The sequence below is a fragment of the Spermophilus citellus genome, assembly GCF_964194105.1.
Source record: "Spermophilus citellus genome assembly, chromosome: 6".
In the NCBI taxonomy this organism is placed as follows: domain Eukaryota; kingdom Metazoa; phylum Chordata; class Mammalia; order Rodentia; family Sciuridae; genus Spermophilus; species Spermophilus citellus.
In genome coordinates, this window is record NC_138187.1 from 7,045,592 (window position 1) to 7,059,780 (window position 14,189).

Genomic DNA, 14,189 nt, shown 5'->3' on the forward strand with positions numbered 1-14,189 from the left:
CAGCAACTTGGTGAAGCCCTAAGCAATTCAGCAAAATAAAAAAATAAAAAGGGCTGGGAATATGATTCAATGGTAAAGCACCCCTGGGTTCAATCACCAGTACAAAAAAAAAAGTACAAAAACTAAATTAATATAAAATACCTAAGGAGACCATAAAGGTTCTCTGGCTTCAGGAAATGGGTAAGAGTACTTCAGAAATCAAAAATGTTCTAAAATAAGTTGCACTAAAAAACTCAATTAAAGCACGTCAGCTTACAAAAATAGGAAAAACAGAAACTGATTTTACTTCAATAATACTGAGAAATTGACAAAATACAAATCACTGTTATAAATAATTTTTCAAAAAACTTATTTCTGGGCTGGGGCTGGGGCTCAGTGGTAGAGCGCTAGTCTGGCATGCATGAGGCACTGAGTTTGATCCTCAGCACCACATAAAAATAAAATAGAGGAATTGTGTCTACTACAACTAAAAAAAAAAAAATACACATTAAAAAAAATTTAGTCCCCCCCCCCGCTTTTTTTTTTTGTACTGGGGATGGAACTGTGAGGGTGCTTAATCACAGAGCCACATATTTCTTTTGGGATTGGGCTGGTACCAGGGATTGAACTCAGGGGCACTGACCACTGAGCCATGTCCTCAGCCCTATCTTGTATTTTATTTAGACAGAGTCTCACTGAATTGCTTAGCACCTTGCTTTTGCAGAGGCTAGCTTTGAACTCACAATCCTTATGCCTCAGCCTCTGAGGCCCTGGGTTGATAGGCATGGCCATTGAGCCTGGTCTGAACCACCTATTTTGAGACAGGGTTCACTAAGTTGCTTAGGACCTCAATAAATTGCTAATGCTGGTCTTGAACTTGAGATTCTCCTGCCTCAGCCTCCCAAATTGCTGGGATTACAGGTGTGCACTACCATGTCTGCCTTAAAAAAACTTTTTCCTTAAGCATTAAAGTCATTTGCTTGGCATTAATGAATGCATTTCATTTAATGAATTGGCTGAGATTAGGTTTAATATTTGTTTTTATTTTTAGTTTTTATGTTCATTTTTTCAGTTTTGGGAATTGAACCCGGAGCACTCTACCACCAATATATGTCTCCTTTATATTTTTTATTTTGAGACAGGGTCTCACTAAGTTGCCTAGGTTGGCCTTGAGCTTATTAAAATCCTCCTGCCTTAGCCTCCTCTGGAGTTACTAGGATTATAGGTGTATACCACTACATCTGGCTCGAAATTTGTTTTTAAAATAAGTGTTTAAATATTTCTTAAAAAATAAAAATTGTGTAATTCTATTCAATTTTGATTTTTGCAATATCAAAAGTTAATAATCAAGAATAAATAATAGAAAACATCAATAAAGTAAATTATGTTCTATTTAGGAATTTTAGTATCAGATAATAATAATAAGAAGAATAAAAAATAATAACCACATCTATCTTTTGGAAGAAATTTTTTGGTAGAGAAGTCAGGAAAAAGGCAGCACTAAATTCAAGGAAAATAAATATTTTGCAATGTACACACAAAGCAAAGAACATATATTATAATGTAGAAATCATGATTAAGTGTCATTTGGTCATCTTGGGCTGGATCTCAGCAAGGCCAAAGCAAGCTGGGGCAGCCACATAGAACCAGTTGTTTTTCAGTAAAGCCACCACCCACCACCCTGTCAGGAAGTTTGCAAAGACACCTACAAAAAATGCTCAGGTTTAGCTTCATCTGTGTTTTTAAAAGCCAGTGACAGTGCCTGGGTGAGGATCCCAAGGTGGCACACCCCAGGGACTCCCCAGAGACTCATTTAGCTGAAGAAACCAGGCTCAGACCCCTGGAGTTAATGAAACAAAACTATATTTAATGAACAATAACATCGGAGGTTACAGGTCTGGACAGTGGGGGGCTCAAAAAAAAGGGGGGACAGTAAGGGCTGTGGCACTCTGGGGGAGCAATGTCACTACCTCTTAGCACCTCTCCCCTGAAGAGGGATTCATGTGATTCCCCTGTCCAAGAGGGCAGCATGGCAGGAGAACTGCCCCATCTCAAGGTGGGAAACTTGAACTCCAGGTAGTTTATCAGCTTACCCAAAGCCACATAAGGTTCCTGTACTGCTCCTGTACACCATGACCCAGCTCAGAGGCGACATGACTAGATAGGCAAAAGGGGATGAACCCCTCACAGGAAGGGCAAGCATGGTGTTGGAAGAGGCATTAGTGCAGTGCACAGTGACAATGAGAGGTGCTGGCTGCAGCCAGGTGGGACTAGGCATCTGTCCTATTTCCCAGGTCTCAATGGCCCAACATCCACTTGAGTCACTGCTTCTCCCCTCTTCTCTCTGGTGTCCAGACCCTCAGGACTGGCTGAGGGAGTTCACAGGGCAGAACGGGAGGGTACAGGGAGGTATACTCCCTGCAGTGCTCAGAGAGAAGTATTCCCTTGGCACCTGCCATGCACAAGGCCAGCACAGGGCTCAGGTAGTACAGATGCCCAGGGGCCTGAAGGATCTAAGGGGAGGGGGCAGCACACAGAAAACCATGACATGTGGCCAGCCACAGTGCCAGGAGAGGCATATAGAGAACGGATGTAGTAGGCAGAGAAGACCAGGAGGTGTTATGTGGGCAGGACCTAGGGAAGTGCAGGACGCAATGAAGAGAAGTAGGAAGGGCAGGACTGAGGCAAGCATCCATGCTGAGGGGTCCGAGTTTGACCCTGGCCTGGTGGCCATTGTGTCAAGAGGGGAAAACAGGATGACTGTAGAGACTGTGGGAGGCTCAAGGAGGCCACAGAGATGGAAAGAGGAGGGCTGAAAAGCCACAGCGAGTCCAGGCATCTCTGGGCAGGCCTCTGGGAATGGCACTGGCTGTTTGGGAGGTTGATCAAAGAAAGTCCCTCCTGGGGCCACCTCTTCAGGTGGACTTGCAGCAAGGAAAGGCCCACCAAGAGCTTCAGGCTCTGCAGAAACACAAGGACATGTCACGTTCCCTCCAGCCCCCACCCCACCGGCCTTTGACCCTCTCTAGGGGAATAGGGGAGCAATGGGTCTCAGCACAAATCCTGCCCTCCACTTTCCCACTCTACAGTAGCAAATGCAGCCCAGCAAAGTCTCAGAGTGGAGTTACTGCTGGAGAGGAGACCCCCAGGGAAGGAGGGACTTGACCAGAGGCCTGGGGAGATGCTCTTGGGGAGGGAAGTGGGATCCTACCGGCAAACAGTGCCAAGGGCACCTGTTCTCAGGACCAATCTTTGGGAGAGATCAGGTCCCCTCCAGAGGGGAGTGACACCTTGCAGCACCAGTAGGGGGCACCACAGCCACACACTTGGTGGAAGGTTCCTCTGTCTTTCCATCCCCCTCATCAGGGCCTGAAGCCCTAGTGGCAGCAAGATGTAGACCCCCAACCTATATAGCCTTGGGAAGATTCCTCCACAGAGAGCCATGGCCTTCAATTGGGAAGGAGTGTGCCTTCTATGCAGGCACTGTGCTGGCCTGAGCCCCCTGAGCTCTAACCCAGAGGCAGGTGGGATCAGGGGGCCTCTTCCAAGTAGAAGGAGAAGCTAGTCCAAGCAGGCTTGGCCAGGCTTGGCCATGGTAATCCAGCTGCAGGCCAACACTGCTCACCACATAGGGGCGGGTTTCACTCCCTGCTCCTGGAAGAGTTGACCCAGCCTCTACCCCACCACCCCACAGAGGCAGCTCAGTCACCATCAGCGCAGGCCCATCACTGGGTATCAGGGTCTTGGAAGCCCCAGGCCTCCACAGCAGCGATGAGGAAGTTCTCTGAGCAGAGGGGCTGGTTGTTGAAAGTGTCGCAGTGTCCCGTGCGGCCCCGGTTCAGGTCCCCGTCGATGTAGAGCGCCTGGCCACCCCCTCCCCCTACAGGGTGCTCATGTCAGTAGCAGCCTCTCTGTCCCCACCCACAACCCATCAGCACTGCCCTTGAGGTGTCTCTGCCTAGACTGGGCAACCTCAGAAGTCCTTGCCAGAGGCCTCTCTAAAGCCTCTGGCAAGTGGTCCCTTTAGGCCTTGCCTAGCATGTGCAAGGCCCAGCATCACAAAAATAAATGCATAGGTACATAAAACCACAGGCTGACCTTTGAACCTCCACAGTACCCTGGGCCTGGCTGTCCAGGTAGACCCCTGCTTCCTAGTCTATTTATCCCAATCCTCACTCACAATCCTCCATGCCCTCCCCCCAGGGTAGGTGGAGGAAGTGGGTTCCTACCGATGATGAGGCAGTCAGTGCCCCCAGCCATGAACATGGACTCAGTCTTGGAGGGCAGGTTGAAGTGCCGAGCAGCCAGGAATGGTGAGAGTCGGTCAGCTGGGTCTGAACAGCTGGAGTGGGAGGATGTGCAGGGTACGGGCTTGGTAAGCTCTGGGTGCTTGATGACTACCCACTCGTAACGCTGTACCTCTGGCTGCAGCTGAGGGTGAATGGGCATGAGTTACTGGCACGCAGTGCCCCAGTGAGCCCCTTCTGTCCTCCAAAACCAAGGCCCATCTCCATTCCATAGATTGGCTGTGAGCCAGGGGCTGAAGAAATGACAACACACAAGCAGATGAGGTCCCACTTGCTCACAGGCACTTGATAGTGTGATCAAAACCCAGAAGTTGTGCTGGGCAGTAGCACACACCTCTAATCCCAGTGACCTATGAGGCTCACAGGAAGATCACAAGTTTAAGGCCAGCCTCAGCAATTTAATGAGGCCCTAATTAACTTACTGAGATCCTGTCTAAAAATAAAAAATAAAAAAGGGCTGGGGATGTAGCTCAATGTAACTCTGGGCTCAATGCCCAGTACTGGGAAAAAAATAAAAATCATTTATAGCTAGGTGCAGTGGCACTTGCTTATAATCTCAGTGACTCAGGAGGCTGAGGCAAGAGAGTTGCAAGTTCAAAGCAAGGATTTGCATCTTAGTGAGATTCTGTCTCAAAATATAAAATAGAAAGGGCAGGGATCTGGCTCAGTGGTAGAGCACTTTGGGTTCAATCCCCAGTACCAAAAAAAAACAGAAGGAAAATATCCTGTAGGGTAACTGCTGTAGTGAAATGAAACATGATCATGTGAGCTGGGGTACCAGGGCAAGGGCCTGCCAACTCCTGAGCTCCCCCTGGGAGCTTTGGTGAGATTCAGGGACTGGGAACAACCCTGGCCCAGGGTGACTGCTCAGCCTACACAGGGGGCCCTGGGCTCAGCCCCACTCACCCTAAATACAAAGCACTCTCCAGTTCCGAAGAAGGACAGTTTGCCTCCATACTTGTTTCTCTCACTCCAGTCTGTTGATAGATAAGCTCCACACACCTGAGGAAGAAGGTCAGGCTACCCCAGGAAGGTTCCCTTGTTCAGGCCTACTGAGGTACCAAGTCACAGGCCCTAGCAGGGCATGCAGTGTGTCACAGTCCCCCCACCCACCCACACACACCAAGTGCAAAAGGGATGTGGAGAGGGCTAAGTTTTGAAAAGTGCACCCTTCCACACCACAGGTTGAAGCTGGCCATGGGGTGGATGCCTCTGGGACATTTCCATCTCCCTTAGCGGTCCTCAAGCATAGGATGAGCTCCATGCATAGGAAACATCCACATTTGGATTTTGGCATCCCTGGGAGATGCAGCCTCTCCCAGGTTCATCAGAGTCCAGGTCCCAGACTCCCTTGGGTCCTCCTCACCTCCTTCTGTGTGGTCTTGATGAGCAGGAGGGTAGGTTCGTGTCCCTCACACTGGAAATAGAACCTGGGGGCAGAGACCACAGATGCTACTCTGCTGCCCTCCCCACTGTCTCCTGCCAGCCTCTGCTGACTCTTAGCCCAGGCTGTCAGGGGTGCTAAGGATCTGGCAATGTCCTCATCAGGTGCTCTTCTCACCTGGCTTTTCTCGGACATTCTGGGCTGTCTACTCCAGTTGGATGGAAGAGAAGCCTCATAGCAGATGGCCCCCTGAGGGCAGAGCCCAGAGCCAGGTGCTACAGGGAAGCAAGAACCAGAGGAACAGGTCCTTACTGTAAGAAAGCTGGGCACATCCTCAGGGGCTGGGCACGTGGGGCGACCCACAGCTTCCAGTGTGGTGCACAGTGCTTGGCTGGTGTGCTTTGTGGGGGTTGGGCAAAGTAGCTCCAGCTATGCCAAAATGCTTATATGGCTGCAGACAGGGCCTGGGGTGAAAGCTAGGCCAGCTCTGCCCAAATCACCCAGCCAGGTCACTTGTGACACCAGCTAGAGTTTCTGAGGCTACCTGCCATCTGAGACTTGAGGTGCTGAATACCAGCCAAACCTGGCTGAGCTTTTTTGGTGGCAGTGTGCCTGGGGAAACCCCCTATCAGAGCAATGCACAGGACCCTAAGCTATGGCCTAGGAGGCAGTGATCTCCAAAGTGTGGGTAGCCTGGAAATGACAAAAGTTCAGACAAGGGGCTTCTGATTCTTGGAGCCCACAGGAAGAGGTAGGGCCTCACCAGGGGCCCAGGTACAAAGGCTTTTCCAACCACCCCTATGAACTCCTGGAAGTCATGGCAGGACATACCTGGGGCACCAAGTGGGCCTCACCTGCTTAGACTGTACCCATGCTGCAATGAGGAGAAAAGTAGAAGGGGCTGGCAAAGGGCAAACCGCTCAGGGACCCAAGACCAGATATCTCTCATCTCCTTCACGCTGACAATCTCAGAGCGGAAGTTCTCTGCATGGACGGCCAGGTGCACAAACTGCCTGGGGAGAGCAGAAAATGTCAGAGCCTGCAGTGACCTGACTGTACTCCCACCCAGGTCTCAGAGCTACTCTTTGTAACCAAGCCCAGAGGGGACATCTCATCTACTCAACCAGGTGTACTGCCTGATTCTAGGGCCTGGATACAAAGAATGGGGCACAGCTGTTCCCCAAAGCCCCACCTCCCACCTTCTAAAAGGGCAGAGTGCCCAGACTGGGGGTGTCAAAAGCACCTTTTCTCTAAGAAATCAGGACAGAAGGACAAAGTTGCAGGGCCACCCAAGTACCAGCAGATGGCACAACTGAGGAAGACAGACAGACAGATTGTGCCTGAGTGTCAGGCTGAGGAAGTGGAAGCTGGTTCATAAGAACCAGCCAGGCCCTGGGAAATAGCAAGAGTTGGTTCAGAGCTGGCTGCCAAAAAGGTGGAGAAGTCAGGCACTGAGGTGTGCTTTTAGACCTACCTTTTAGAAAGTGAGACACTGAAAAACAGGAGGAAGCAATGGACATGGAGAAGAAAAAAGAAAATAAAACAGACAAGAAGAGGTTAGTGGTAGATACCAATCTCAGGGTGTGCCTTCCTCTGGCCCAGGAGAAGAGAACTACATGCCAACAGTCACCCATGGCATAATCCCAGTGTCAGCTGCTGAACACCGTGACCCTTCCCAATCCTGCTCCCCAGGAGCTGTGCTCAGGGCAGGGAGACCACATCAGCAGCCATGAGAACAACCAGCCATGAAGCCCAGAGTTGGAGAGATAGAGCAGGAGCTGCTCTTACATGACCTCTGAGAGGCCAGCCTGGCCCCTGTGGACTTTGTGACCCTCTGTTGCTGTCTAGCTTCCATCTCAGCCATTGACTTTAGTCCCTGAGGACAGGCCCTGGCATGTCTTGCTGTGACAGTAACTAGGAAGGCTCTTCCTGCTTTTTAGTGTCTTTCTACCCATATGTATACACATGGACAGACCGAGACTGATAGAAAAAGCTCAGGCTCAGACTTCCAGGATGTAATCCACCAGAACCCCCACTCTTGCCTGGGTCCTTGCAGCCTGCCAGAGGGCGCGCGTGCGCGCACACACACACACACACACACACACACAGCCTGGGGCTGCTTACCTCTTCTGCTTGACCGTGATACCTTTCTGCTTCAGTGCTTTCTCATTGGCCATCTGCAGGAGTTGGATCTCCTTGCGGGAGAAGAGACGGATGGCAAATGCTTTCTCTAGCAGCTTCTCAGGGGACACCGTCTTAGCAATATCCTTGACAAACATGCGGATGTCCTGCTTTACATTGTCTGACTCAAGAGGCTGACCAGCTCTCACCTTGTGAAAGAACTTGAGGATGGCCAGAGCGACGCGGTATAACACCTTGTAGCCTTCCACCAGGAAGACATCAAAGACACGGGCAAAGTAGTTGAGGGGCAGCTCTCCAAACAGCCAGCGCTGCCAGTCAGAGTAGACCTGCAGGACATCCTCTGACACAGCCACCATCAGCTTGTGGGCCGCCTGGCAGTACTTGTTTACCAGGTCCCCAAATGTCATACAGGATGACTCAAAGGCCAGGAAACTCTGGTCAATTAGCTTCTTGCTGGGGTCATTGCAAGCCAGGATGCGGCAGGCTTTCTCGAAGCATTCAGCCTCATCAATGCTGTAGTGAAGTAGCAGGGCCACTACGGCTGGCAGGGCAGGGCAGAAGGAGATGTCAGGGAACTGGTTGGCAATGCACAGGAGGATTTTGCGCACGGCACCCTCGCCCCGAGCATTCAGGCAATAGATGGGCACCTGGGTGTTGTCCACAAACTCTGGCAGGGGAAGACTACTGCTGCTGTGCTTGCCCACAATTTTGCCCACAATGTCACTGTACACACTGGCGTCAGGTGTGACTGTGCGACAGGGGATATCCCGGATCAGACGCTGGTACACCTTTCCCCTCAGGGCGTGGCTCTGAGCCCAGTATCCCTGGCGTGCCAGCTGCTTTAGCTCCTGCAGCTCAGTGCAGCTTAGTTCCTTTGGCCCCAGGTCCTGGATTGCAGCATCCATTTTGTCTCTGTCCACAAAGCAGTTGTACCCTGGGGAATCCATGGTGTTGGTATGCCAGGGAGAAGGGCCCCAGGCTGCCAGGATGGGCGTAAAGAGTAGCTAGATCCTCCAGTCCCCTCTACAGAGTTTGCTTGCTAACCTGTCTGCCATCCCACACCCTGTAGAATTAAAAAATATTTTTAGTACATGTGTTTAAAAAATTTTGAAAAAAATTTTTTTTTAATATTTTATTTTTTAGTTATCGGCGGACACAACATCTTTGTTTGTATGTGGTGCTGAGGATCGTACCCGGGCCGCACGCATGCCAGGCGAGCGCACTACCGCTTGAGCCACATCCCCAGCCCCTGAAAAATTTTTAAAATAACTTTTTTGTCCACTACACTTTTTGCCTAGCTACTCAGGAAGCTGAAGCAGGAGGATGGCAAATTTGAGGCAAGCCTGGGCAACTTAATAAGACCCTGTCTCAAAACAAGCTGGGAGGGGGGTGGGATATAGCTCAGTTGGTAGAGTGCTTGCCTTGCATGTACAAGGCCCTGGGTTCTATCCCCAGAACATACCAAAACAAACAAACAAACAAACAAAAACCAAAACAAACAAACAAACAAAAAAACCTCAATAGGCTGGGCTTGTAGCTCAGTGGCAGAATGCTTATCTAGCATGTGCAAGGATCTGGGCTCAATCCCCAATACTGAAAAAAACATTGTTTTTCTGTTTTAATGTTTCTACAAAGTACTAGAAGGGCCTCCATTTACGATAAATAGCTGTTCTGGATGTGGTGGCACATGCTTATAATCCCAGCAACTCAGGAGGCTGAGGCAAGAGGATTCTAAGTTCAAGACCAGCCTCAGCAACTTAGCAAGGCCCTAAGAGGCTTAGTTAAACCTTATCTCAAACTAAAAAAAAAAAAAGGGCTTCGGATGTGGCTCAGTGGTTAAGTGCCCCTGGGTTCATTCCTAGTACCCCCCCCCAAAAAAAAAAAAAAAAGAAAGAAAGAAAGAAAGAAAAAGAGAGATAAAGGACTCTTCTGAGAAATCATTATGAACTTTGGAATGTATCTTATTTTCACAGAGCTCAGGTGTTACTGGAATGGGCTACACAGGTTTGGAGTAATGAGAAGCTAGGGACAGGGTCCCTCGAAGGGGTTTAGAGACCAACTGTGCTAAAAACAGTTGGACCTCTCCTCAGGAGGTCCATTCAGGCTCTCAAACACCCTGTCCTGAGGCCTGGGATCTTCCAAAAAGGAGCCAAGGGCCAGGAGGAGTCTGTGAGCAACTCCTTCTTTCAACCCTTGGAGGCAAAGGCTGTGCACTGAGGACCTGCGCCTGCTCCGCCTTACCTGGCCTGGGATGGAATTCTGAAGCCAGCTCTTAACTTTGACATTGTCAGCTTGGAAGGTACATTCTGCAGGCAACTCCAGACAGAATCACTGGGGATGAGGGGTGTGCTGAGTAATAAATGGAAGATGACCCAGCTTCAAAATCAGACTTCTGGGGACAAAGGATGGAGTCGCAGAAGCTTCAGTGCCATCTCTCCATGATGCTGCTGCTGTTCTTCATACACACATAAGAAACAGGGGAGCTGAGCCTCAACAGGAGGTTCTAAATAGCCACCTACAACAGCTAGTCTTCTGCTTCAGGTCCCACACTCACCAAACCTCTGCCAAAGCTACTCTCCTGGACACAAAAGCATAATATCTGCCTACATAAAATCAGACTAACCTGTCTGCCTGGGACAGCACAAGTGTCTGAAGATGTCAAAGGGATAAGCTTCAGTGAGATTTGGCAAATGACTACATCACTCCAGGTTCTCTTGCATCTAGAAGATTCATCTAAAAACAGGAAAAGCAAATACTATTTTATTAAAACACCGAATGAAAATTAAGAATTATAATGCAAAACCAAATGGGCAATACTGTTTTGAGAAAGTGCCTGGGTGAGGCTTTCATTTTTGTGTGTGGTAAACACACAAAAAAAATGCCATTTTAACCACTGATGAGTGTACAGTTCAGTGGTATTAACTACCTTCACACAGCTGCACAACCAGTGTCACATTCAACTCCAGAAACTCCCCTGATTAAACACAGACTCCCTCCCCCATGCCCTGACATCCCCCATTCTACTTTCTGTCTCCAAGAATTCAGTTGCTCTAGGTGCCTCACAGGAATGAATCATCCAATATTTATACTTTTACGACTAGCTTGTTTAACTTAGCTAGATGTCCTCAAGGTTCATCTGTTTTAGTACATACCAGAATAAAGGCTCAATAATATTTTGTCATATGGACAGACCACTTTGTTTACTCATTCATCTGTGGATAGACACTTACCTTTTGGCTATTGTGAATACTACTACCATGGACTTGGGTGTACAAATATTTGCTGAGTCCTGCTTTTAGTCTTTAAGGTCTATACCCATTGATATGTTTTTAGAGGGGCTTCCCCATAGAAAAAATTAATTAAAACAAGTTTTTCTGACAAAAACACTAAAATATAAAAGTGATTTTAAATATGTCCCATTGGAAAACCATGCTCACAGTAAGATTAGGCTTGTGTCACAACCTGTACCCTCTTCTTAATAAGGACACCCCTTAAAAGTAGTTGTGGAGTTCGCTCTGTCTTGGGAGTAGGAGCAGCAAGGGTCCCTTCTTCCTCTGCTCAGAAGGCTATGCCCCAGGCCACCTGCACACCCACAGCCACAGTCAGGCCACACTCCACAATCTCCCATGTCTGAGTTATCTGTGTACTCTAGAGCCTAAGCTCACAAACACTGGAATAACCCCAGGCCTATCCTGTCTGGGTGAAAAGAACCAGGTCCTTCTGACAGCAATAAACATGTTTATAAAGAGAGGAGCAGAACAGCGCCTTCAATTGCCTGGCCCCAGACCCAGGTTGAATATTAAACTGAAAACTCCAGAAGTGATCTCTATACTTGGCAGAGAGTTCTTTTAGCAAGTTGCAGATGCAGAGTGGTGAGCTGCAACAAGAAGTCCAGGATCACACTGGATCAGAGGGACACAGAGGCAATGAGCCCCCACTCCATGTCCCTTCCTTCTTCCCACATCTCAAAAGGAAAGCATGATTCTTCTAGGCCCCAGCAACCAGGTTCCCAATGACCTCCTCAAGGCAGCTATTTTTTTTTAGTTGTTGATAGACCTTTATTTTATTTATTTATATGTGGTGCTGAGAATCGAACCCAGTGCCTCACACATGCCAGGCAAGTATGCTACCGCTGAGCCACAACCCAAGCCCCCTCAAAGCAACTATTAAAGACAAGTATTTTGGGCTGGGGATGTGGCTCAAGCGGTAGCGCGCTCGCCTGGCATGCGTGCGGCCCGGGTTCGATCCTCAGCACCACATACCAACAAAGATGTTGTGTCCGCCGAGAACTAAAAAATAAATATTAAAAAAAAATTCTCTCTCTCTCTCTCTCTCTCTCTCTCCCTCCTCTCTCACTCTCTCTTAAAAAAAAAATAAAAAAAAATAAAGACAAGTATTTTCCTTTGGTTTCAAACAAAATGAAACATTTTATTAGGTAAGTGATATATGAAAGCAGAATCACAATCACAAAAGTTATGAAAGACCAGATTATAGAGTTCTGTTTAAATTACCTCTCTAGTTCTATCCTCCTTCTATGGAAAGAGAACAACCAACACTTCGGTATACAGCTTTCAAAACCAACTTCCTTCCTTCCTTTCTTTTTTGTACTGGGGATTAAACGCAGGAGTATTTCACCACTGAGCTACATCTTCAGCCTTTTTTAAAAAAGACAGGGGGCTGGGGTTGTAGCTCAGTGGCAGAGTATTTTCCTCACACATGTGAGGCACTGGGCTCAATTCTCAGCACCACATTAAAAAATTTAAAAAAAAATAAAGTTATTGTGTTCACCTACAACTAAAAATATTTAAAAAAAATTTTTTTTTGAGACAGGCTTTTGCTAAGTTGCCCAGGCTGGCATTGATCCTTGGGGCTGGGGACATAGCTCAGTTGGTACAGTGCTTGCCTCACATGCACAAGGCTCTGGATTCAATCCCTAGCAACACACACACATACACACACACACACACACACACACACGCACCAAAAAAAAAAAAAAAAGAAAAGGAACAAACTTGTGATTCTCTCACCTCAGCCTTCCAAGTAGCTAGGATTACAGGTATAAGCCACCATATCCACCTTGGCAAAACCTTTTTCTTACATTCACATGCATACAATTAAAACTGGGTTAGCCAGGTACAGCGGCACAAGGCTGTAATCCCAGCAACTCACAAGGCTGAGGCAGGAGGATCACAGGTTCCAGGTCAGCTTCAACAACTTAGCAAGACACTGTCTCAAAATAAAAAAATAAAAATGGCTGGAGATGGAGTTCAGTGGTCAAGTGCCCCTGGATTCAATCACCAGCATCACAAAAACAAAAACATACACACACAAAAACCAGAGTAAAAATTCCCGCTGCCCCCCTCCCCCCAGTACTGAGGATTGAACCCAGGAACTTTTTCTCCCCTCAGCCTCCTGAGTAGCAAGGATTACAGGTGTGTGCCATCTTGCCTGGTTTTCTTAAACTGGTCACTGGGACAGGGAAATAAGGGGAGGTAGGAAACTCATCAACAACATAAAATGAGCCTGGCTTGCACACCCACACTTTGTGGAGCTTTTTTGTTTGCTTGTTTGTTTAGTGGTGCTGGAATTGAACTCAGGGACTTACACATGCTAATCATATGCTCTACCACTGAACTACACCCCCCAGCCCAACAAGGTGAATCTTTATAGCTACAGTGACTCTTTCCCTGTTGGTCCACCAGCTGGACTGCTGCTGTTACACAACATTACATGCTTATTTCCCTAGCTCCTGACAAAGGTGCCATACCCAGCATTCACCCTGGTGGCCAGGGAGAGAGAAGGGAAGCAGAAGCTAAAGAATGGGCCATCTGTGCAGGTAAACAGGTCTGGTTGCAAAGTTCACCTCTGACATTTATTTGCTTAAGCCCTGCATCTTCCTTATATTGCAGTGGCCTAATCTGTAAAATAGAGCTAATAAATAACATTGACCCCACAAAAGTTTTTGTTTCTAGGCAAAACCTGTGGGTTGACTTTTGTCTCTGGGCTCACTAAGGTACAGGTGATATTGGAGTGACACAGCAAAAACAATGCATCCTCCTATGCCCCCATGCTTGGGCAGCCCAGGATAGACAGCCAGGCTGTTGGACACACAGTAGTGCAGGGCTCTGCATAGGCACCACTGGCTATTATATGATTTTCTTGGCCACCATAGGGCAGAGAGTAGTTTCTCACCTGAAACACCCCTCCTCAAGTTCACAGCAGGGGTCTCCCAGGGCTGAGTCTCCAGGTAGCAGCTCCGGCCAGCCCCAGCTGTCTGCAGCTTCCTGAGCTTGGAATGGTAGAAGCACTGTCTTTTGTCCTTAGCTTTGGGCCTCACTGGCAGTTCCAGGAAAGTAAGAAAAGTTCCACTTGACACC

General features: G+C 48.2%; 1 protein-coding gene across 2 annotated transcripts; it reads right to left on the bottom strand.

Moving 5' to 3' along the window:
- Positions 1 to 2,799: 2,799 nt before the first annotated feature.
- On the bottom strand, positions 2,800 to 10,190 carry TBC1D24 (TBC1 domain family member 24). 2 transcript variants are annotated; one of them, XM_081298400.1, is made up of 9 exons: positions 10,054 to 10,190; positions 7,795 to 8,875; positions 7,145 to 7,162; positions 6,525 to 6,683; positions 5,653 to 5,716; positions 5,193 to 5,288; positions 4,209 to 4,410; positions 3,689 to 3,859; positions 2,800 to 2,940 (listed from the first exon to the last, which is right to left on the bottom strand). In XM_081298400.1, exons 2-8 carry the CDS (start codon positions 8,757 to 8,759, stop codon positions 3,705 to 3,707), a joined length of 1,659 nt encoding a protein of 552 aa, XP_081154526.1. In that variant the 5' UTR covers positions 8,760 to 8,875; positions 10,054 to 10,190; the 3' UTR covers positions 2,800 to 2,940; positions 3,689 to 3,704. The 2 variants fall into 2 exon arrangements, with proteins under 2 accessions (XP_081154526.1, XP_081154527.1); XM_081298401.1 differs by lacking the exon at positions 7,145 to 7,162.
- Between the last annotated feature and the right edge of the window lie 3,999 nt (positions 10,191 to 14,189).

What these genes read in the sequence shown, in the direction of transcription:
- TBC1D24 (XM_081298400.1), bottom strand. Translation starts at nt 8,759, where the DNA reads ATGGATTCCCCAGGGTACAACTGCTTTGTGGACAGAGACAAAATGGAT. An exon ending in CATGGGTACAGTCTAAGCAG is followed by an intron (nt 5,717 to 6,524) that starts GTGAGGCCCACT and finishes CTCTGCCCCCAG; the next exon opens with GTTCTATTTCCAGTGTGAGG. An exon ending in GAGAGTGCTTTGTATTTAGG is followed by an intron (nt 4,411 to 5,192) that starts GTGAGTGGGGCT and finishes ATTCACCCTCAG; the next exon opens with CTGCAGCCAGAGGTACAGCG.